The sequence below is a fragment of the Neophocaena asiaeorientalis genome, unplaced genomic scaffold (assembly GCF_003031525.2).
Source record: "Neophocaena asiaeorientalis asiaeorientalis breed wild unplaced genomic scaffold, Neophocaena_asiaeorientalis_V1.1 scaffold504, whole genome shotgun sequence".
In the NCBI taxonomy this organism is placed as follows: Eukaryota; Metazoa; Chordata; class Mammalia; order Artiodactyla; family Phocoenidae; genus Neophocaena; species Neophocaena asiaeorientalis.
Genome location: NW_020174438.1, coordinates 4,278,098 through 4,301,056, shown reverse-complemented (window position 1 = coordinate 4,301,056; position 22,959 = coordinate 4,278,098). Strand labels below are relative to the sequence as shown.

At 36.4% G+C, this 22,959-nt stretch overlaps 1 protein-coding gene and 1 non-coding gene across 3 annotated transcripts in view; one reads left to right on the top strand and one right to left on the bottom strand.

Moving 5' to 3' along the window:
- Positions 1-574: 574 nt before the first annotated feature.
- Positions 575-22,959, bottom strand: part of RNF141 (ring finger protein 141) — a 46,300-nt gene continuing 23,915 nt past the window's right edge. The window contains exons 4-6 of one of the 2 annotated variants that reach the window (XM_024756957.1): positions 13,673-13,854; positions 8,676-8,783; positions 575-3,831 (exon numbers count right to left, since the gene is read on the bottom strand). In XM_024756957.1, coding sequence (XP_024612725.1) covers positions 3,681-3,831; positions 8,676-8,783; positions 13,673-13,854 — 441 coding nt within the window. In that variant the 3' untranslated portion in view covers positions 575-3,680. The remainder of the gene's footprint in view (positions 3,832-8,675; positions 8,784-13,672; positions 13,855-22,959) is intronic. The other variant, XM_024756956.1, reaches the window with a different exon arrangement.
- Positions 18,991-19,097, top strand: LOC112407723 (U6 spliceosomal RNA). The gene has a single exon (XR_003004818.1). It is a non-coding gene; the product is annotated as a U6 spliceosomal RNA (small nuclear RNA).

Genomic DNA, 22,959 nt, shown 5'->3' with positions numbered 1-22,959 from the left:
GGGTGGGACGAATAGGGAGATTAGGTTTGATATAAATACACTACTGTGTGTAAAATAGATAGTGGGAACCTGCTGCTTAAATATTGCTGATTTACTTCACTGTAGAGCAGAAACTAACAACATTGTAAAGCAATTTTGCTACAATAAAAAAAAAGAATTAAAATCTCAAGAAAAAAAGTATAACTGCAATAAAAGGAACACTCATCAGACATAGTTCCTTGAAAATTTTTATACCTTCAACCTCTAAAGGAACATGTGATTAGAAAGAGGATGCCAAAGAGTTAAGACAATAAACAGCTGCAAGATTATCAAAATATATCTGAGGGGGCGTTTATGTCTTTGATACCCAAATGTGTACTTCTCCATGACAATATACATTATTAACTGCTACTCCTTCTTATAAATGGCTTTCCACTTCTCAGCACTAAGATTCTAGCCTGCTTCTCTAATTACATTCTTTTATCTTAGAAATGATCTTATAAGGTAAACATCAAAACCACCATAGGGTAAAGTATTTTATCGATTATTTTTACTATTCAGTAGGGTAACAAAAGACCATGAAAACAAATGAAAGTCTGTTGCTGACTCTTTATATTATATTGTCATTGTGTTGCCCATTTTAAATGTGGGTGAACAGCTGATTTCCCTAATCTCCAAGTAGTTTTCTTATTCCTAGACAGACAAAGTATGCTGGACTTACTTAATGAAGAAAAAAACAGTGGAAAGTGCAATTCTTTGGACTACCTTTTAATGAATCCAACTTTCCAGTGATAAAAATCACTGAACCAAAATATATTTTCAAGCAGCCTTATTACCCCTACATATATTAGATATAAGGAAATTGAGTCTAATTTGAAATGAGTTTTAAAACATAGCACAAAAACATTACAATCCCCCAGAGCACAATACAAAATAGTCCTCTAAGGAATATAAACACAGTATATAAGAATGTGAAACTACATGATAAGAAAAAAAAATCTCTTCAATTAGCTAAAATTTACTTGCTAAAGATTATTGCACAATATGTCAGTTTGCCCTAAGAATAAAACAGATACTATTATTTTCAATGTCTAAATTCAGTACATAGTCAAATCCACTTTCTCAAACTAAAGTTCTACAGTATTATGAGTAAACCCTTTGTTATTGGGTTAAGATAGGGAAACTTTATAACTTATAAAACAAATTTCTTAAGAGTTCATGAAACCACTTCATAAATCCTAGAAGGCACACATATTTCCTATCATAGTAAGTGCGTTTAAGTACTTCATATTTAAAAAGGACAAGCTGTACAGAATACAAAAAGTATACATTTCATCCATTAAACAAATTTATAACTTCTATGATTAGCTATTACAGTAGAACCTACCTAACATTCACATCTAAAGAATTATCACCCAGTTTAATGGAGTGAGCAAAAAACTGTGCTCCTTTATTTGATAAGGCTAGTAAAAACGTTTAATTTCACAGTAGATCAGTTAGTGTCTTGGAGCTCATATTGGAAAATAAATAAAAGGTTTGGGCAATATCAAGTCACTGGGCTCACTGTTAAATAATTCCTTGAAAGGTGAAGGATTCTGGGGGATAAAATCATTGGCTATACCTGGAAAGATCCAAAAATCAGTAAAGCCACTTTGTTCATTTTCAGAAACATTCTTAAATTGGGCAATCTGAATGAGACTCAGAAAATCTAATCCATAAAGACAATTTAAAATCTTAGAGCTGGAAAACACCTCAGAGGATTCTGTCTCAAGGTTTTCAAAATAGGTTCCATGGAGTACTAAGAATCCATGGAGGAGATTCAGAGTTCTGGATTTTGACTTGAATTATTTAATTCTTTTGAAAAAAAATTTTAAAAACAAGTCCCATCATACAACTGTATTACTCATCAGATTCCAATATACTGGTAATCACCAGTGCATTAATACGTTTTCATTGGTTGACTTCATAAATATTTAGTTATTATGGTATATAAAGTTCATATAAGGAAATTTATAATGATAAAATGACATTTAGTGGGGTAGGGTGTGTGTTCATGCATGTGCAGCACGTGTGTGTAAAGGTTCTGAGTAAGATTTTTACTTGAAAAAAAAGTTCTATTGCTGAAATAAAGTGTGAAAACCACAGATAAAGTCTGTTTCTAAAGTAAGAACCTACAAACCAGAGGAAGGGGCTTTCTCTAGGTCACACAGCCATCAAGTGCACTGCCAGGTTGATAGGCTACAGCCCCCAGTACTCTACTTACATAAGCGTCCATAGCAAGTGTTTAGCTATTTGGTACTGAGCTGCCCCCATCATGAATGTCAACCAATTAGTTATCAGTATTTTTGGGGTAAAATCAAGCTACCTTTTGTCAGACATTTTTCCTAAAAATGAATTACTTAATTTGCATGCCTATTAAAGTCCCTAGTATCCAAAAATTCTGCTGTCGATAAGCAGCAACTTAAATTGTATACTTTGGTACTCTGGAAAATAGTAACATTTGCAATTTACCAATAATAAATCAGAAAAGTTACATGGAATGTTAAAATACTTTTTAAAGACATCAGGCCCTAGTTTATTATATGCTGAAATGTTAGCTTAAAATAAAAAATTTTACTTTATAAGCAAAATTTTAAAAAAATGGTTCAAATGCCACTGAACATAACTATACTCTTTCAGGGTATTTCAAATAAAATGCAGTGAAACAGTAAGTCAAATTAATCTCCTAACTTTCAGAGGTGTTTTATGTACATATGGTTAAAAGGCTACACCCTATTTTCTTCTCTCTTAATCTAAGAAATTTGAAGACTTTGGGACCTCAGAAAGATGCCTTCAAATTAAGAAAATAAAAGCACCATAAACCAATATTGAATGATTTATCATAATTTGGACATAAAATTTAGGGTCTGTGATGAAGAAAAATTTCCATCTGAAATGGCAAGATACATACGTATTATCAAAAGCTATTTAGAAGTTTCCCAGCTGTGGAAAGCATTTCCAGAATAGCCAAGAAGATTCTCCAGCAGAAATCCATTTACAAGGCAAAGTCCTGCCCAAGTTTATAGTCCTAATCCAAATTATACAGCATGGGGGAGGGGGGAGAAGACTTTTAAGTGAAAAGCATGTAGTTCCAAAACACTTAAAGTTATGAAATAATTGTGGATTATTTCAAGTAAAAACTATAAAAGGAGCAATAGCTAACCACAAGGGGGCATACATACTCCTTAGATTCCAGCAGTAAGACTAATTTAAGTAGTAACATGCACTTTGATGTATTCTACATTTTCAGTCATTTAAGATTTTCTCTCAGATGCCTACAGCTTTTTAACATTCAAGGTTTATTTTAAACCTAACTAAATAGATTCCAGAATACTCTTGCCCTGAAAAATAATAGTATTTCAGAAGCCCCTGGAAATGTTGCTGTTACCTCAGCAAAGGATTCAAGAGCAATTAGTCCTAATATATATTAGAACAGATAAACAATAGGAAAATATGGTCTAAAACAGTAGCAAGTTTTAGTTTACCATAAATGGAAGACATGGAAAGTTTATCAAAGGAAATGGACAAATTGTCAGAATAGTGAAAATAAGAGGGTGGGGAAAATTGACTTCTCTGTGTCTGTCCTACAACATCCCTGCATTCTTCCGCCATGACCAAAGTGTTTGTAGCCCACATTAGCAACAGAACACTTCACCCCAAGGTCATGGCCTATGGGGCTGGCCTGCCTCATCAGCCATGTTAAGAATATAGTTAGCCATATCATCTTCAGTGGGTGCATCTGACACCACCCAAGATTCATTTGCTTCAGTCATCTGTAGGCGGCAAATCGGGCAATTCCTGTGTCGATCACTCCTATTAGAGAAGTCAAATAACAGTTTGTTTTCTTTTTCTGTTTAAAAAATGGATTTGGAACAATACATGTACATGTTTTTTTTAAAGTAAACAGCATAAAAGTATATAGTGAAAAATATATCTCTTCCTCCTATCCCAGTCTTTAATTATTATCCCCAGAGGCAACCACTGTTACCAATTTCTTATACATTCTTCTAGAGATAGACCAGGCATGACCAAGCTTGTGTGTATCTATACATCACTGCTCTTTTTACAAGTATCAGCACCTGTTAGAGCTGTCTATTCAAAATAAACATACACTGTTTGGATAGGCCATACTTCATTTAACTTATCTCCCATAGAAGGACATTTAGGTTTTTTCTTATCTTTTGCTGCTATAAACAATGGAATGGAAGCATTCAAGGTTTAAAATAATAAATGAACTTTACATGCAGAATAATTTTGGGGGGAGGAAAGAGCTTATATATAATCACTTAAATCAGATTATGTTTTCCAAAGGGATTTTTTTGTCTTGTCAAACATTATTTTGGAAATTTCAAAAATAACATATTTGAGCCAGAAACATGTCATAGAGGGAAAATATTTTTCTCTTCATCTCTCAGTGAAGTCTGAGACCAAAGTAATTAAATTATATCAATTGCTCCTTGGCTTCTGTGCAAAAATTTAGAAATCTGTTCCAAAAACTCAATGTGAAAGTAGAGCTGGCATATATAATTCAGATTCATTTCTGGTTCCTCAGAGATATTTTTCAAGATAATTGTGTGCTTTTCTGTGCACAAAAGTTACAATTTTAAAACAGTCAGTTTCTGGCCAATAGGGAACAGATTTATCTTCCCACTTGAAACAACTAAAACACTGGACAAAATACATGAAATAATGGTTTTCAACACTAAGCATAAGATGACAAAAGATTATAACCCTGGAGAGATAGGAAGCAAAGGAAGGTGAGCCCTATAATTGCCCAGCTTACTGCCCTTGAGAGTTTCCAGGCTACAGAGCAAGCAGGGGAGACTGAGATGGAGCCCGGTAGACTCCCTGAGTTGACAAGTCAGAGCTGAGGACCTCGGGAAGCCAAAGCAGCTAGAGTTCATAGGGTGGAGTACTGCAAAGGAGAAAGCTACACAAAGGGAGAATCCCAGAGTCTACTGGAGGTCCCCGTAGATAGATTCAGGAGAGTAATGATCAGTGTGTGCATGTGAGGAAACTACTCAAGGCTGTGGAATCACCCAAAAGTGATTTGAGGGAACAGTAACCAAAGCTCACACAGGGCCTGGGACATTGCCTGTTCCCACCAGCCAGAGTGGAAAACCTCATAATTTATGGAGCATTGGGTAGAGTACTCTGAAGTCTTGTCTCATTAGTGGGGCATAATTAGCTTCTAAACTAAACATCATTCTGGTCCTGCCTAACAAACCATAAAAGCAAGACTCAAAAGGATTAAACTGTTTCCAAGTAACTATATTCCAGAACAAAGCTCAAGAATATTTATACGTATACAAAAATATCCAGTACCCCAAAAGGTAAAAAAATCACAATGTCTGGCACCCAGTTAAGAACTACCAGTCATACAAAGAAGTATAAAAATACAACCCAAAATGAAGAGAAAAATCCATCAAAAGTAATCCAGAACTCACACAGATATTAGAATTAGCAGCAAGAAAATGAAAGGTTATGATAATTATATTCCATATATTAAAAAAGTAGAGGAAAGACAAACATATTAAGCAGAGATTGGAAGATATTAAAAACTTAAACTTCTGGATGAAAACTAAGAAATCTCAAGAAAAAAATACACTGGGTGGGATTAATGGCAAGTTAGACATTGCAGGAAAAAAAGATTAGTGAATTGAAAAGATATAGCACTATTAACTATCCAAAATGAAATACAGAGAAAATGACTCAAAAAAGAAGGAAAGGGCTTCCCTGGTGGCGCAGTGGTTGAGAGTCCACCTGCCGATGCAGGGGACACGGGTTCGTGCCCCGGTCTGGGAGGATCCCACATGCCGCGGAGCGGCTAGGCCTACCAAAAAAAAAAAAAAAAAAAAAAAGAAGGAAAATAGCATCAGTGAACTGTGGGACAACCTAAAGTGGTCTAATACATTAGTAACTGGAGTCTCAGAAGGAGAGGGGACAAAAGAAAATAGAAAAAAATATTTGAGAAAATACTGGCTGAAAAATTTCCAAAACTGATGATACTATAAACCTACAAATCCAAGGAGCTCAATGAACCCTAAGTGCAAGGAACATGAAGAAAACTAACGCACATCAATCAAATTGCTCAAAATCAGTGATAAAGGGAAAAAAACCTTAAAAGCAGCCAGAGAAAAAAAGGCACATTACCTACAGAGGAAAAATGATGAGGATGAGAGCAGATTTCTCACAGGAAATGATGTAAGCAAGAAGGGGGGAAGCAACGTCATTAAAGTACTGAGAGAAGAAATATCAGTATAGAATTCTATATCCAGAAAAAATATCTTTCAAAAGTGTTTTTCACACACTTGATAAAATCCTATGGAATCTACAATAAAGCTATAAGAGCTAATAAATAAATCAGTAAGGTTGCACGATAGATTGATACACAAAATCTGTTTATTGCTAGTACATAGAAATACAATAATCAGAAACTGAAATTTAAAAATACCATTTAAAGTAGCATAAAAATTATAAAATACTTAGGGATCAATCTGTCAAGGATATGCAACACAGGAAACTACGAATATTGATGACAGAAATTAAAGAAGACCTAAATAAATCGAGAAATATACTGTGATGTGGGTTGGAAGACTCAGTATTGTTAAGAAGTTAACACTCTCAAAATTATTTAATGCAATCCCAATCAAAATTCTTATAGCTTTTTTGTAGAAATTGACAAGCTGATTATACAGTTCACACTGAAATGCAGATCTAGAAAAGCCAAAACAACTTTGAAAAAGAACGAAGTTGGAGGATTAACACTCCCTGATTTTAAGACTTACAAAGCTACACTAACCTATGTAGTGTGGTATTGGTGTGAAATAAACAGGTCACTGGAACAGAACAGAGTCCAGAAATAGACTCACCTGTGCTTTAACAACTGATTTTTAACAAAGGTGAAGAGGCAATTTAGTGAAGAAAAGATAGTCTTTTCAACAAATTGTGCTGGAGCAACTGGAAAGCCATGTAAGCGTAAAATAAAAATTTTTTGATCCACATATCACAGCATATACAAAAATTAACTCAACATAGATCATAGACCAAAATGTAAAACCTAAAAACTATAAATCTTTTGGAAGAATAAATGGAAGAAAACCTTTGACCTTGGGTTACACAAAGATTTCTTAGATATGATGGTAAAAAAAATCATTATCCATTAATCACAAACTGAGAAATTGGACTTCATCAAAATTAAAAACGTCTACTCTTTGAAAGACATTCTTAAGAGAATGAAAAGATAAATCACAGAGTGGGAGAAAATATTTGCAAATCATATATCTGATAAAGGACATGTATCCATAATACATAAAGAACTCTCAAAACTTAATACAAAACAACCCAATAAAGAAATGGGCAAAAGATCTGAATGAATACTTCACCAAAGATGAAATACATACAGATGGAAAATTAGCATAAGAAAAGATGCGCAGCATCATCAGTCAGGAGGGAAAGGCAAATTAAAACCACAGTGAGACACCACAACACATCTATTAGAATGGCTACAATTAAAAGGACTGACAAATACCAAGTACTGGCAAGGTTGTGTGGCAAGTGGAGCTCTCATACACTGCTGGTAGGAGTGTAAAATGTCACAGCCACTTTGGAAAACAGTGGGCAGTTTCTTAAAAAGTTAAACATATACCTACCGTATGATCTAGCCATTCCACTTCTAGTTATTTATCCAAGAAAAAAACAAAATGTATGTCCATAAAAGCAGTTGTCCACAAATGTACATTTAAAGTATATATAAAGGCAGCTTTATTTGTAATAGCCAAAAATTGAAAACAACCCGATGTCCATCAACGGGTGAATGGATAATAAATAAGCTGTGGTATATCCATACAATGAATACTACTCAGTAATAAAAAGGAAGGAGCTACTGATACATACTACAACATAAGTAAATCTTGAAATAATTATAATGAATGAAAAAAGCCAGACAAAAAAAGAGTACATACTGTATGATTCCATTTATAAAAATTATAGAAAATCCAAATTATTTTATAGTGATTGAAAGCATATTAGTGGTTGTCTGGGGACTAAAAGAAGGGGTGGGGGGAAGGAGACCTTACAGTGGGCATGAGGTACTTTTGGGAGTGACAGATTTGTTCATTACCTAGATTGTGATGATGATTTTTATGGGCATATACATATATCAAAATATATCAAATTGTACGTTAAATATATGTAGTTATAACTGACATATTGTATGTCAATTATAAATTCTCCTGAACACTTGATTCTTATTTTGTAAAATAATGAGCTTGACTAGCTATTCTCTAAAGTTCTCTCCAGGTCCAATATTCAATATTCAAGGATTCATATTATTCTTTCTAATCATATATGGAGGAAAAAAGTAGAAATGAGGAGGAAAATAGAAGAAAAGGCGGAATGTTTGATTCTAGACTCTAGTCAGGCACAAATCTCCTTACAGCAAAAATAAATTGTCAAAACTAAGATACATCCCCACATTTTATAAACTTTAGGTATAAAAATATTTTAACCAGTAGGAGGCATGTCATAAAATCCAAAGTACTAAAGAACAAAATCTCTTATACTTAACTATAATATTTTTGCATTTTTTGAAGTTTATTCATATACACTCTCCCTCTTGATCTTGGCCTAACCTATGAAGGCAGCAGATTACTTACCACTTGTCAATGCACTTCTGACAAAAGCTGTGAGCACAAGGCAGAATGAGGTCAGCTCGACCATCCATACAGATACAACACTCCTCCTCGTCAGTCAGCTGCTTTACCCTGCAATGTGAAAACTGAGCTGGAGCAATGATATTCTCTGTTGTCACTGTGCAGTAAACTTTGTTTCCATTGCCTTAAAAAGCATTATCAAGCATCTATGTGCCCTCAACATAAAGCACAATATGACTCATGCAATATCAGAGTAAATTAACTTATCTTTTAGGGATAGCAAATATATTAGGGAAGAAGTACTAGAGGGGCAAATTCCATAAAGAAAGGACTGGATAAAAGATAAATCCTGAGATGGTTAAAAGGAAAATATGGACCAAAACTGAAAAATAACTTAGCCCATTTTAATCATATTGAATTTTTATAAATGAATTCAACCAATATATGATTTATGCACCATGCAGGATACAAAGCTTTCTAAAACAGGGGTCCTGCCAACAGGGTCTTGTTATGCTACTGCTGATAATGGGCATATAAGTGAAAGAATAGCTTAGTCTTAAGGATCAGGTGCTTGCTATATGAAATACAAAAAGAGTTAGAAAGCAAAGTTATTTGTCCTCAAAGAGCTCTTTCATCTTGGGAAGAAAAGAGATATTGAACCTTCTACTCCAGCCACAATTCTGAATGCCCCTGAATGAGCCAAGGACCTTTGTATGTGGTGTTTTCCTTTCCTGGCATACCCTTGTGAGTTTGGTAAACTCCAACCTCAGTTACTCAGCTCAAGATACCATCTTCTCTATGCTCTCAAAACCAACATTTTCCTCAGTTAAAGGACTTAAATACTGTATTTTAATTAGCTATTTATTGTTGGTCTATCCATACACTGTAAGCTCTTTGAATACAAGGAGTTTGTCTTAGGTTCTCAATACATGTTTCTTGAAGTGATTTTAATTTGCTTTTAATCTTTGTGCTATTCTGTAATTTTTAGGTTTACTTCATCAAGCATGTACTACTTTTATAATTATACAAAAATTAAATGTTTCAAAGTATAGCCACTGGACTATAAGCTTCTTGAGGGTAGGAACTATCTCTAACATGTTTTTATTCCCTGCTGTGCTTATACCACTGTATATAAGACACTATATATAGTACTTTAAAGTCTGTCAATTTGTATATAGAAGATAAGCAAATGTCAAATGTGCATTACATGTAGTAAGTGCTAAGTAAAGAAGGAAGAAATGAGTATATTTCAAACTTGTCAGAAAGATGAGGTAGAAAAAAGGATAGGATTTCGACAGACAGAGGACGTTCTATGTGAATAAACAAAGCTATAGAGGTAGGAAAAAAAACCCCAAAACTCTGTATATGTGTGTAACAAGGAGGCTAGCATCATGCTCCGGGGAGAAAAATAAGAGAAAAGATTGCTTAAGTATAGCAGAGATAATCTGATCCTTGTATGTCAAAATAATAAGTTTAAACTTGTTCTGACAGAGTTTAATCAAGGGGAAAGTGAACCCCCATTGGAAATAATGCTGTAGGAGATTAACTGGGAGAGCAGTATGGAGGACAGTCTAGAGGAAGGAACACCAATCAGATCCTTATTTCAGCAATTCACCTGGGAGATAATTAGGGCCTGGTCTAAGCAGCATTACAAAAGACAAATCATCAGGATGTGGTAATAGATTAAATGCCATGCTTTAGCAATGCATAAAAGAGGGCAGCCCCTGAATTGAAATGGGGAAACTTAATGAAACCCTAGATGGATGTGGATCTAATGTTATTTGAATTTTTCTATATCTATTCATTTAAATGTTTAAATGCCTTTTAGGTGCCACATATTGTGCCAGACTCAGAAGAACCAGGGTCTCTGCTCTTGAGGAGTTTACAATTTATGTCTAAGGACATGGACTTGGGTGTCAGTAGCAGAGAATATAATTGAATCCATAAACAGTGACAGAGTCCTGAAGGTTAGAGTTTAAAACTGAGGAGTAGAGGGTTACAAAGAACAGCATTCTGGATGGAGGTGAAAGAAAGAACAGGAGACACAGAAGCAGCCAGTAGAAGCTGTACTATGTTCACTTTTCTTGCTACCTTCCTAGCAATACAGTGACCAGAAGAAGGAAGGAGGAAGAGTCTTGCTCTGTTTGTCCTTATTAGACCACTTGTAAAGTGGAGAATTCAGTTCTCTGCCCCCTACCCTGAAAGACAAATTGACAAATAAAAGATCATCCAGGAAAGCCTCTGGGATATAGAAGAGACCTATACAAACAAAGGCCGAAGGAACTGGGGAGGCTTATCCTGGAGAACAGAGGCTCAGTGAGAATTTGATTTCTGTTTTCAAGTATTTGAAGGGCTGAAAGAGAGAACAGACTTGTTTGGTGGATTTCCAGAGGGCAGTGTCACTGAAATAAGTAGAATACAGTAATAATTTAAGAATAATGATAGTTAACTTTTACAGACTTTTTTTTTTATGGGCCAGGCACTGTTCCAAGCATTTTATATATTTAATTTATTTATTTTTGGCTGTGTTGGGTCTTCGTTGCTCTGCGCAGGCTTTCTCTAGTTGCGGCGAGCAGGGGCTACTCTTAGTTGTGGTGCGCGGGCTTCTCATTGCGGTGGCTTCTCTTATTGTGGAGCGTGGGCTCTAGGCGTGCGGGCTTCAGTTGTGGCTCATGGGCTCTAGAGCGCAGGCTCAGTAGTTGTGGCACATGGGCTTAGTTGCTCCGTGGCATGTGGGATCTTCCCAGACCAGGGCTCCAACCCATGTCCCCTGCGTTGGCAGGTGGATTCTTAACCACCGCACTACCGGGGAAGTCCCCAAGCATTTTACATATATTAACTCACTTAACTCTCCCAAGAGTCCTATGAAGTAGATCTTATCATTGTCATCCTCTTTTAAAAGATGAGGAAACTGAGGAAAGAGAGTTTAATAACTTGTCCAGAGTGACATAGTAAGGAGTAGAGCCAGGATTTGAACACAAGCAATTGGGTTCTAGAATCTGTGCTCTGCTGCCTTAGGAGAGCCAGATTTTGTCTCTGAGGAAAATAAGGCAAAAGGGAAAATTACAGTGATTAAAGCTATTTGTGAATCAAAAGGCTTGCCTTTCTGAGGCAGTGAGTCCCTTATAGCTGCAGGTGTTCATGTACAAGCTGGACTACCACTTGGCTAAATGTGGTTAAGTCTCACTATGCAAAGTGCTATCCATGGATGAGCAGTAGTGACAACACCTGGGAACCTGACAGAATCTCAAGCTCCTTCTCAAAACCAGTGAATATTAAAGTTTAAGAAGCACTCTAGTATAGGATCTTCCTGCACCAGAGAGTACTAATGCAGAGGTTGCGAGCATGGCTGTATTGCCAGACAGGCCAGAATGTGAATCTCAGCGAGGCCAATTTCTAGCTGTGTCATTTATTTGTCTAAACCTCAGTTTCTACATCTGTAATGAACCAATAATTGTATTCCTATGGGGTTGTTGTGATTTAATGAGTTTATACGTGTAAAGCACTCATCACAATGCCTAATACCCTACAAGTACTTAATAAATATAAACCACTAATAGAAATAGGCACCAGATGTAAGGCTGAACCAAATAAATACCTCTTAAGATCCCTCTCAACTTGAAAAGTCTGTTTTTCTATGAACTAAGTGTATCAGCGTGTAACAAAAAAACCCAAAAAACATACAAAGGCAAGAAGCAGCCCTAACCTACCAATCAGGCATTGAGTTTCCCAGTCTCAAGGGCACATGAAAAGGAATAACACTCTTACCTCCTTCATTACAATGACTGCAATAAGAAAAAAGTATTACTTTCAATTAATTTGCTACCATCGAGCTTAGTAAATACTATTTACTAGTAAATACTATTGTCAACTTTCAAAATACTCAAAAAAAAAATCACCATTCTGAAGAGGGAGAGGAAAAAAAGCAGGAAATCAGACGCCTGTCTTTGAAAGATTAACTTTACAAAATACAGGAAAGATAAGCCAAAATCCTGCCTATAATACTCTAAAACTCATTTGGCATTTCATCAGCAACACTTGTACAGCCCAAATGTAGAAAACCAAACAATCCTATTAAAGATAAACAGGAAATGATAAGTTAAAATACAATCTTACTACAACATAGTATTTGGAAACCAGGTGGTTAAGAATGGATCGGAAAATGCAACTGTAAATGGAGCAATAAAAAAGAAGTTCTTGTTAACCATATTCTTAACTTGAAGTTAAAAGACACTGTCAATTCAGATTTGTGCTGTCTACCCTGTATGACAATAAGACAGGATGTCAACATGTCTTGACCCACATAAGGCTTTTTCCAATGAGGCATTTATAAAGTTAAATTATGGTCATGGTTGTCAAATGGCAACAGGTGGGAGTTTTCACATGCCAAAAGCATTATAGAGAAGGAAAAGAAAGTTTAGATAGAACAATAATATATTAGGCCTGAGCAAACAAGCACCATCACAGAAAATGCTGTCTGACTTCATTTCCTTCTGGTAACTCAGTACATGCAATATGTGCACCAACTACTTGTTCATTCCTGAATGGACTGCCAAGTCCTGGAGACAGTATTTACAATGTTAATGCTCCAATTAGTCAGATATCTTTAAGAAAAACTGGAATGGTTTTGCCAGATTCTTGGACCTAATTCCCTGAAGAGCTTTGATTGTCTAAGAACCTAAATGACTATTATAAGAGAGGTATTAACTATATCCTTTGTCATTAAATGCAAGCAAGTAGAGCGGAGAGTGGATTCATGGAAACTAGATCGACAGAAGCATTACCTGGTGTGAGCCACTTTAGTTTTTCTTTAATTTGGCACTCTAACAATGTCCTGAAACACAGAATAATCCAAAAGCATATCTGGGATATAATATCAACTGAGACAAAAAGTAATGTGATTTAAGATGTCACGGAGAACACCAGCAAAAACATTAATGCGATTTCAGTACTTTGCATGTTGGAAAATAAGAGAAACATGGTATTTATGAACTGTATACCTTCCCATCCAAAGACTAGCCTGACAAGATGTTACAGATGATGAGTTTTCATCAGGGTCTTCAGAGGTGGAGCTCTGTGCCAATACTCCTGCTGCTTGACTTGTGATGTCTTTATAAAGCTGAATAAACTGGTACAAATTCATGATCCGTGATGCTTCCACAATGCCACTGCTTTTGTTAATCTAAAAATACAAAGAAAATGAAAAAAAAAGTTGATAATTTTTTTGATCGATTTTTCCCAAAAAAGGGGAACAAATATTTAGTCAAACATCCTAGGAAACAGAAGTTTTCAAAGTTTGCAAATTACCTAACAAGAGAGCAAGAGTCTGAGCAAATGAATAATATCATGTCCCCTACATTTGTGGGGTTCAAAATATACAATATTATATCATGTGATACTCAAAATAACCTGTAGGGTTGATTAGCCATCATCCTGTTTAGTTGTTGAGGTCAGGCAACTTTCCCAGAATTAAGAAACTAATTTTAGAGATCAGTATTGACAATCCTTTTCATTTTAATTTATTTAAAGAATTTTTTTTTAATTAAGGTTCAGTTTTTAAAAATATTTATTTATTCATTTATCATTTATTTTGGCTGTGCCGGGTCTTAGTTGCGGTATACGGGATCTTCGTTGTGGCACGTGGGATCTTTAGTTGCAGCATGCATGTGGGATCTAGTTCCCCGATCAGGGATCAAACCCGGGCCCTCTGCATTGGGAGTGCGGAGCCTTACCCACTGGACCACCAGGGAAGCCCCTATAGAATTTTTTAATTAAAGTTTTATTTGAATCCAACAACCATATGCCATTCTACTATAACTGAAACAACAGATTTCCTTCTTGAATATCTTAACTTCTATTATATACCAAAACTTACAATCTGGAGACATGAGAAAGTGAAGTACAATAGTTAGGTTATATTAAAAAGACATGATTATAGCAACATTTCAATATTTTGAATAAAATAATAATATTTGTAACTAGCATTTATTAATTATTACTTGAGAAGGCAGTAAGAGAAAAAACAGAATCAAGTATGAATCAGATTCCACTGTGAAAATGGTAGAACCATCTCTAATAATCAGAAAATTCATTAAATTTGGGGAAGGTAAGGTCTCTATAGAGATGTAAATATGTAAGATTCTTTGTAATAGAAGACTATACATGGGGTAGAGAACAAATAAATAGCATTAAAGGTGACAGGAATTTATACAGGCTTACAAAATAAGACTTTCAGAGCTGAGGAAACTGGGCCAGTCTTCCTCTGGAACTGCACAGTTCAGAAATTAGGGAATAATTCATATAAACTTGGTATTTAATAGCAAAGCTCATCAAACTTCAATTTTTTAAATTGAAGTATAGTTGATGTACAATATAAATTACAGGTATATAATATAGTGATTCACAATTTTTAAAGGTTATACTCCATTTATAGTTATTATATTAGCTATATTCCCTGTGTTGTACAATATATTCTTGTAGCTTATTTTATACCTCAAAGTTTGTACCTCTTAATCCCCTCCCTTCATATTGCCCCTACCCACCCACCCCTGCCACTGGTAACCACTAGTTTGTTCTCTATATCCGTGAGGCTTCTTTTTTGTTATATTCGCTACAAACTGTAATTATTATAATCACACAATTCACATAACAAATATTTATCGAGTACCCATTATGTGGGTGTTACACGTACTATGTGCACTGCTCTAGGCACTGGTGACATAGTGTGTAAAAACCAGACAAAAATCCCTGTCTTCATGGAGGTTACACTATAGGTAGGAGAGACAGACAAATAAAATACAGATTAGATAAAATGGAAATAAGTGCTATGGAGAATATTAAACAGAGGAGAGAAAATGCTGAAAGGCTACAGGGAAGGCCTCACAGAGTAGGTGACATTTAGGAACTAAAGAGGTGCACGAATCAGTCATATGGATATCTGGGGGAAAGAGCATTCCAGGATGACAGTCAAGCGCAAAGGCAGAAGTGAACCTGGCAAGGAGCCAAGCGTGGCTGGAACAGAATGAGAGAGAGGAGTGGTTGAAGATAGGGGTAGGGAGTGAGGTGGGGACAGAATGTATAGAACTTTGCTGTTCATAGTAATGACTTTGGTTTTTACTCCAAGGGCATGGCAAGTCACTGGAGGGTCTTGAGCCAAGGAGTAATAAGATCTAATTTCATTTCAGATTATGAATGGAATAGACTGGTGATTGTGCTGAGACTAGACATAATGGGGACAAGGGCAGAAGCAGGGAGACGAGTTAGAAGGCTATTGGAAAAATCCCAGTGAGAGATGATGGTTGCTAGCAATAAGGTGATAGTAATGACAATGGTAAGAGTTGGTCACATTCTGAATATATTTTGAAGAGAAACCTGACAGGATTCACTCACACACTGACTGTGGGGTGGGTATAAGAGAAAAAGAGAAGTCAAGGATGACTCCAAGGTGTTGGTCTAAGTAAAAAGACGGATGAAAATAAAATAATTCATGAAGCTTCTTAACAGCCACCTTAGTCCATAATTTTAATTAACCCATTAGTTTTTCTAATATTATTCCCACAAAATACTCCATTTAAACATTATTTAGATTATTTTTTTATAATGTTTGAGTATAACTGCCACAGCAGATAGCAGATACTCAGGATAAGGTCTTACTGTAAATTGGCTTTCAGTTGCTTAAGATTAAGAAATATAAAATTTCAGTCTACTATCAGCTTTTTATACTGGACTTTAACTCTTTTTTTCTAATGTTAACACTGACTTCTCATAGAGTCTTTCAAAAAGAAACTAAGAAATGCAAATAAAACCTTTCTTTAGATCTAAAATCAAGAAAAATTATACAAATGAAAGGTCTGATTGCCTATGTTTTTAATACTTTTGTTTTTCTAACTTAGAATCTTATTTTAAGGATGATGTTTAATCACCATAAATATATAATGGTTAGAGATACTGAGGCAAAAAAAATTTTTTTGACTAATAGTAAAATCAAACATTAATTCTGTGTTTGCCAAAGAAGAGCAACAGAAAACTAAGGGATCAGAAATCTGCTACATTCATATTCCTACAGTTTTCTACAATTTCTACTGGGCCCTTCAATGTGAGCTGAGTAATTTATAAAACAAAGATGGAGAATGTAATTTAGGTACTATACTATATCAATACACAAGGAAAGCTTCAACCTATCCCAGTCATTTAAAATGAGAATATTTCTTCAACAGATTTTTGTTCACTCAACATATATTGAGTTCTTACCAGGTACTAAGCATTACAGGCTGTAAGAGATACAAGGATGAATCTAGACAGAGTTCCTGCTCTCAGGAGCTTAATATCTTCTAGGGAAACTAAGAACCTAAACAAATAATTTTAGTCATAACGTAAAATTTAATCATGAAGTATAAATAAAGTGCTTTTGGAGTTTAGAAGAGCTAAAAGAATTTCTTTAGGTTAATTTTATGGATGAGATGGTATTTGAGGTGGACCTTTAAGGAGACCTCAACTTTAGAAATGCAGAAATAAAAGATGTGGCAGAAACTACTGGCTGATTATCCAAATGCCATTCCCACTTTTTACTGTGCCAGTAGTGCCCTAATTTTGTTTTGGTGACTACCACTCCCTGAAATGACTCAGGAGTCAATCCTTGTTAGTCTCATCTAAACCAATCACAGTAATCACATCCCCTCTGCCAGTGTAGGTATAAGAAGGGGAATGTGAGCTAATATTGACCCAATGAGTTTGAAAGAGGGATCTGCTAGGTCTTTGAATTAACCAATCGAGGAGCTACTTTATATTAGGGTTTCTTGATAAGTGAGAAAATAAATACTGTTTTTGTTTAAACTGGTGGAATAGGGTTTTTTTGTGACTTGTATCTGATGGCAATTTAAACAACAGAGGAATGGACATTCTAGATGAGGGAACTCAGTGAGCAGAGGCATCAAGATAGGAAAGTAACAGCTATACAGCCTTAAATTAGCTAAGCCTGGTGATTGCAAAAGGGGATAGTGGTAAAACAGAAAAGATAGCTTGGAGCCATATTGTAGAGGGCCTCAAATGCCAGGTCAAAGAGTTGGGACTATTTTGAAGCCAAGGAAGAATTGCTGAGGAATTTTAAACAGAAAAGTGATCTGATGAGAGCTGTGCTTTAGAAAGGTTATTCTCACAGCATCATAAATTAGAACTGAGGTGGAGTCAAGATGGCGGTGTAGGAAGACGTGGGGTTAGCGTCTCCCCACAACTAGGACAACTGCCAGCCAATGGTGGGAGACTCTGACGCCCAAGGAGATGTGAGGAACCCCAAAGTGAATTGGTAGGACGTATGGGGGACTGAGGCGGGAGGACAAGTGGAGGCCAGACAGGATCGGTGTCCCTGAGGCCAGGGAGATCAGGAGAGGCAGGCGGGAGGGACTCTCTGGGAAGAGTGGGAAAGGAGTGGGGGGCAATTGCCCTGCCCATTCGGGCCCAGGGAGCCTGATGAGGTCCCAGGTTGATCCCCTGCCCTCAAAATCCCCTCCAGGCCACGTGGGTCCTTGGAGGTACAGGAGGGAGGCCAGAGGAGATCAGGAGAGGCAGGTGGGAGGGGCCCTCCCAGACCGGAGGAGAGGAGAAGAGGGCGTTTGCCCCACCCATTTGAGCCCAGGAAGCCTGCTGGGCTCCCAGGTGAGGTCTGCTGCCCTCTGAGACCAGGGGTGGGGGGCACACCTGGGCCCCTTCTGTTCCTTGAGCCTAAGCTCCACCCCCCACAGCCCACAGGGCCTTTTCCAGCCCTGTGGGTCCTGAGCATTGTCCCTGCCCACCACCCAAACCTCACCAATGTTTAGGCCCCACCCTCCACAGCCAAGGCCTCCCCCCCACCCTTTTTTTTTTCTTTTCCTCCCTCCTCTTTTTTACTATTGTGGTACTGATGTACCTTCTGGTTGTTGATTCATCTATATTTTCATTTTTATATTCTTCCTAACATATCTGTTAGTTTCCTAGTCTAATTTTATTTTTTACTTTGTTATTGTTCTTTTTTTATTTTGCCACCCCAGGTGGCTGGCAGGATCTTGGTTCATGAGCCTGGGGTCAGGCTGAAGCTCCTGTGGTGGGAACTCCGAGTTTGAACCACTGGCTAACAGAGAACCTCAGACCCCAGGGAATATTCATTGGAGCGAGGTCTCATGGAGTTCCTCATCTCGGCAGCAAGACCCAGCTCTAGCCAATAGCCTATAAACCCCAGTGTTGGAAGACTCAGGCCAAACAACCAGTAAGACAGGAATACAACCCCACTCATTAAAAAAAAAAAAAAAAAAAAAAAAAAAAAGAGATGGCAAAAAAACATGTCACAGTGCTCGCTTCAGCAGCACATATACTAAAATTGGAATGATACAGAGAACATTAGCATGGCCCCTGCGCAAGGATGACACGCAAATTCGTAAAGCGTTCCGTATTTTTACATATGTATATGTATAGCTGATTCACTTTGTTATAAAGCAGAAACTAACACACCATTGTAAAGCAATGATACTCCAATAAAGATGTTAAAAAAAAAATATGTCACAGATGAAGGAGCAAGGTAAAAAGCTATAAGACCAAATAAATGAACAGGAAATAGGTAATTTACCTGAAAAAGAATTCACAGTAATGATAATAAAGATGATCCAGAATCTTGGAAATAGAATGGAGGCACGGATTGAGAAAATACAAGAAATGTTTAACAAAGATCTAGAAGAATTAAAGAACAAACAAACACAGATGAACAACACAATAACTGAAATGAAAAATACTAGAAGGAATCAATAACAGAATAACTGAGGGAGAAGAACGAATAAGTGAGCTGGAAGACAAAATGGTGGAAATAACTGCCAAGGAGCAGAATAAAGAAAAAAGAATGAAAAGAATTGAAGGCAATCTCAGAGACCTCTGGGACAACACTAAATGCACCAACATTCGAATTACAGGGGTCCCAGAAGAAGAAGAGAAAAAGAAAGGGTCTGAGAAAATATTTGAAGAGATTATGGTTGAAAACTTCCCTAACATGGGAAAGGAAATAGCCATCCAAGTCCAGGAAGCACAGAGAGTCCCATACAGGATAAACCCTAGGAAAAACACACCAAGACACATATTAATCAAACTAACAAATTAAATTCATGAAAAAATATTAAGAACAGTAAGGGAAAAACAAAAAATAACATACAAAGGAATCCCCATAAGGTTATCAGCTGATTTTTCAGCAGAAACTCTGCAGGCCAGAAAGGAGTTGAAGGATATACTTAAAGTGATGAAAGAGAAACACCTACAATTAAGATTACTCTACCCAGAAGGATCTGATTCAGATTAGATGGAGAAATCAAAAGCTTTTTCAGACAAGCAAAAGCTAAAGAGAATTCAGCATCACCAAACCACCTTTACAACAAATGCTAAAGAAACTTCTCTAAGCAGGAAACACAAGAGAAGAAAAAGACTCACAAAAACAAACCCCAAACAATTAAGAAAATGGTAATAGGAACATGCATGTCGATAATAACCTTTAATGTAAATGGATTAAATGCCCCAACCAAAAGACACAGACTGGCTGAATGGATAAAAAAACAAGACCCATATATATGCTGTCTACAAGAGACCCACTTCAGACCTAGGGATACATACAGACTGAAAGTGAAGGGATGGAAAAAGATATTCCATGCAAATGGAAATCAAAAGAAAGCTGGAGTAGCAATACTCATATCAGATAAAATAGACTTTAAAATAAAGACTGTTACAAGAGATAAGGACACTACATAATGATCAAGGGATCAATCCAAGAAAAAAATGTAACAATGATAAATATTTATGCACCCAACACAGGAGTACCTCAATACATAAGGCAAATGCTAAAACAACCATAAAAGGGGAAATCGACAGTAACACAGTAACAGTAGGGGACTTTTAACACCCCACTTACACCAATGGACAGATCATCTAAACAGAAAATAAATAAGGAAACACAAGCTTTACATGACACAACAGACCAGATTTAATTGATATTTATAGAACATTCCACCTGCAAGTGGCAGAATACACTTTCTTCCCAAGTGCACATGGAACATTCTCCAGGACAGATCACATTTTGGGCCACAAATCAAGCCTCAGAAAATTTAAGAAAATTGAAATCATATCAAGCATCTTTTCTGACCACAACACTATAAGGTTGGAAATCAATTACAGGAAAAAAACTGTAAAAAACACAAATACATGGAGGCTAAACAGTGAGATACTAAATAACCAAGAGATCACTGAAGAAATCCAAAAAGAAATTTTAAAAATACATAGAAACAAATGACAATGAAAACACGATGCCCCAAAACCTATGGGATGCAGCAAAAGCAGTTCTAAGAAATTGCTAAGTTTATAGCAATTCAATCTCACCTCAAGAAACAAGAAAAATCTCAAATAAACAATCTAACCCTACACTTAAAACAACTAGAAAAAGAAGAACAAAGAAAACCCAAAGTCAGTAGAAGGAAATAAATCATAAATATCAGAGCAGAAATAAATGAAACAAAAATGAAGAAAACAATAGCAAAGATCAAAAAAACTAAAAGCTGGTTTTTTGAGAAGATAAACTAAATTGATAAACCCTTAGTTAGACTCATCAAGAGAAAAAGGGAGAGGACGCAAATCAATAAAATGGAAAAAGGAAAAATCACAACTGACACTGCAGAAATACAAAGGACTATAAGAGACTACTATGAACAACTATGTGCCAATAAAACGGACAACCATGAAGAAATGGACAAATTCTTGGAAAGGTACAATTTTCCAAGACTGAAGCAGGAAGAAATAGAAAATATAAACAGACCAATCACAAGCACTGAAATTGAAACTGTGATTAAAAATCTTCCAATAGGGCTTCCCTGGTGGCGCAGCGGTTGAGTCTGCCTACCGATGCAGGGGACACGGGTTTGTGCCCTGGTCCGGGAAGATCCCACATGCCGCAGAGTGGCTGGGCCTGTGAGCCGTGGCCGCTGAGCCTGCGCGTCCAGAGCCTGTGCTCCGCAACGGGAGAGGCCACAGCAGTGAGAGGCCCGCGTACCACACACACACACAAAATCTTCCAATAAACAAAAGCCTAGTACCAGAGGGATTCACAGGTGAATTCTATCAGACACTTAGAGAAGAGCTAACACCTATCCTTCTCAAACTCTTCCAAAATATAGAAGGAGGAACACTCCCAAACTTATTCTATGAGGCCACCATCACCCCAAAACCAAAACTAGACAAAGATGTCACAAAAAAAGAGAACTACAAGCCAATATCACTGATGAACATAGATGCAAAAATCCTCAACAAAATACTAGCAAGCAGAATCCAACAACACATTAAAAGGATCCTACACCAAGACCAAGTGGAATTTATCCCAGGGATGCAAGGATTCTTCAATATACGCAAATCAATCAATGTAATACACCACATTAACAGATTAAGTAATAAAAACCATATGATAATCTCAATAGATGCAGGAAAAGCTTTCAACAAAATTCAACACCGATTTATGATAAAAACCCTCCAGAAAATGAGCATAGAAGGAACTTACCTCAACATAATAAAGGCCATATATGACAAACCCACAGCCAACATCGCTCCCAATAGTGAAAAACTGAAACCATTTCCTCTAAGATCAGGAACAAGACAAGGTTGCCCACTCTCACTGCTACTATTCAACATCGTTTAGGAAGTCCTAGCCACAGCAGTCAGAGAAGAAAAAGAAATAAAAGGAATACAAATTGGAAAAGAAGAAGTAAAACTGTCACTGTTTGCAGATGACATGATACTATACATAGAAAATCCTAAAGATGCCACCAGAAAACTACTAGAATTAATCAATGAATTTGCTAAGGTTGCAGGATACAAAATCAATGCACAGAAATCTCTGGCATTCTTATACACCGAAAATGAAAAATCAGAAAGAGAGATTAAGGAAACACTCCCATTTACCACTGCAACAAAAATAAAATACCTAGGAATAAAGCTGCCTAAGGAGGTGAAAGACTTGTACTCAGAAAACTATAAAACACTGATGAAAGAAATCAAAGATGACATAAACAGATGGAGGAATACACCATGTTCTTGGATTGGAAGAATCAATAATATGAAAATGGCTATACTACCCAAAGCAATCTACAGATTCAATGCAATCCCTAACAAACAACCAATGGCATTCTTCACAGAATTAGAACAAAAAATTTTACAATTCGTATGGAAACACAAAAGACCCCAAATAGCCAAAGCAATCTTGAGAAAGAGAAACGGAGTTGGAGGAATCAGGCTTCCAGAT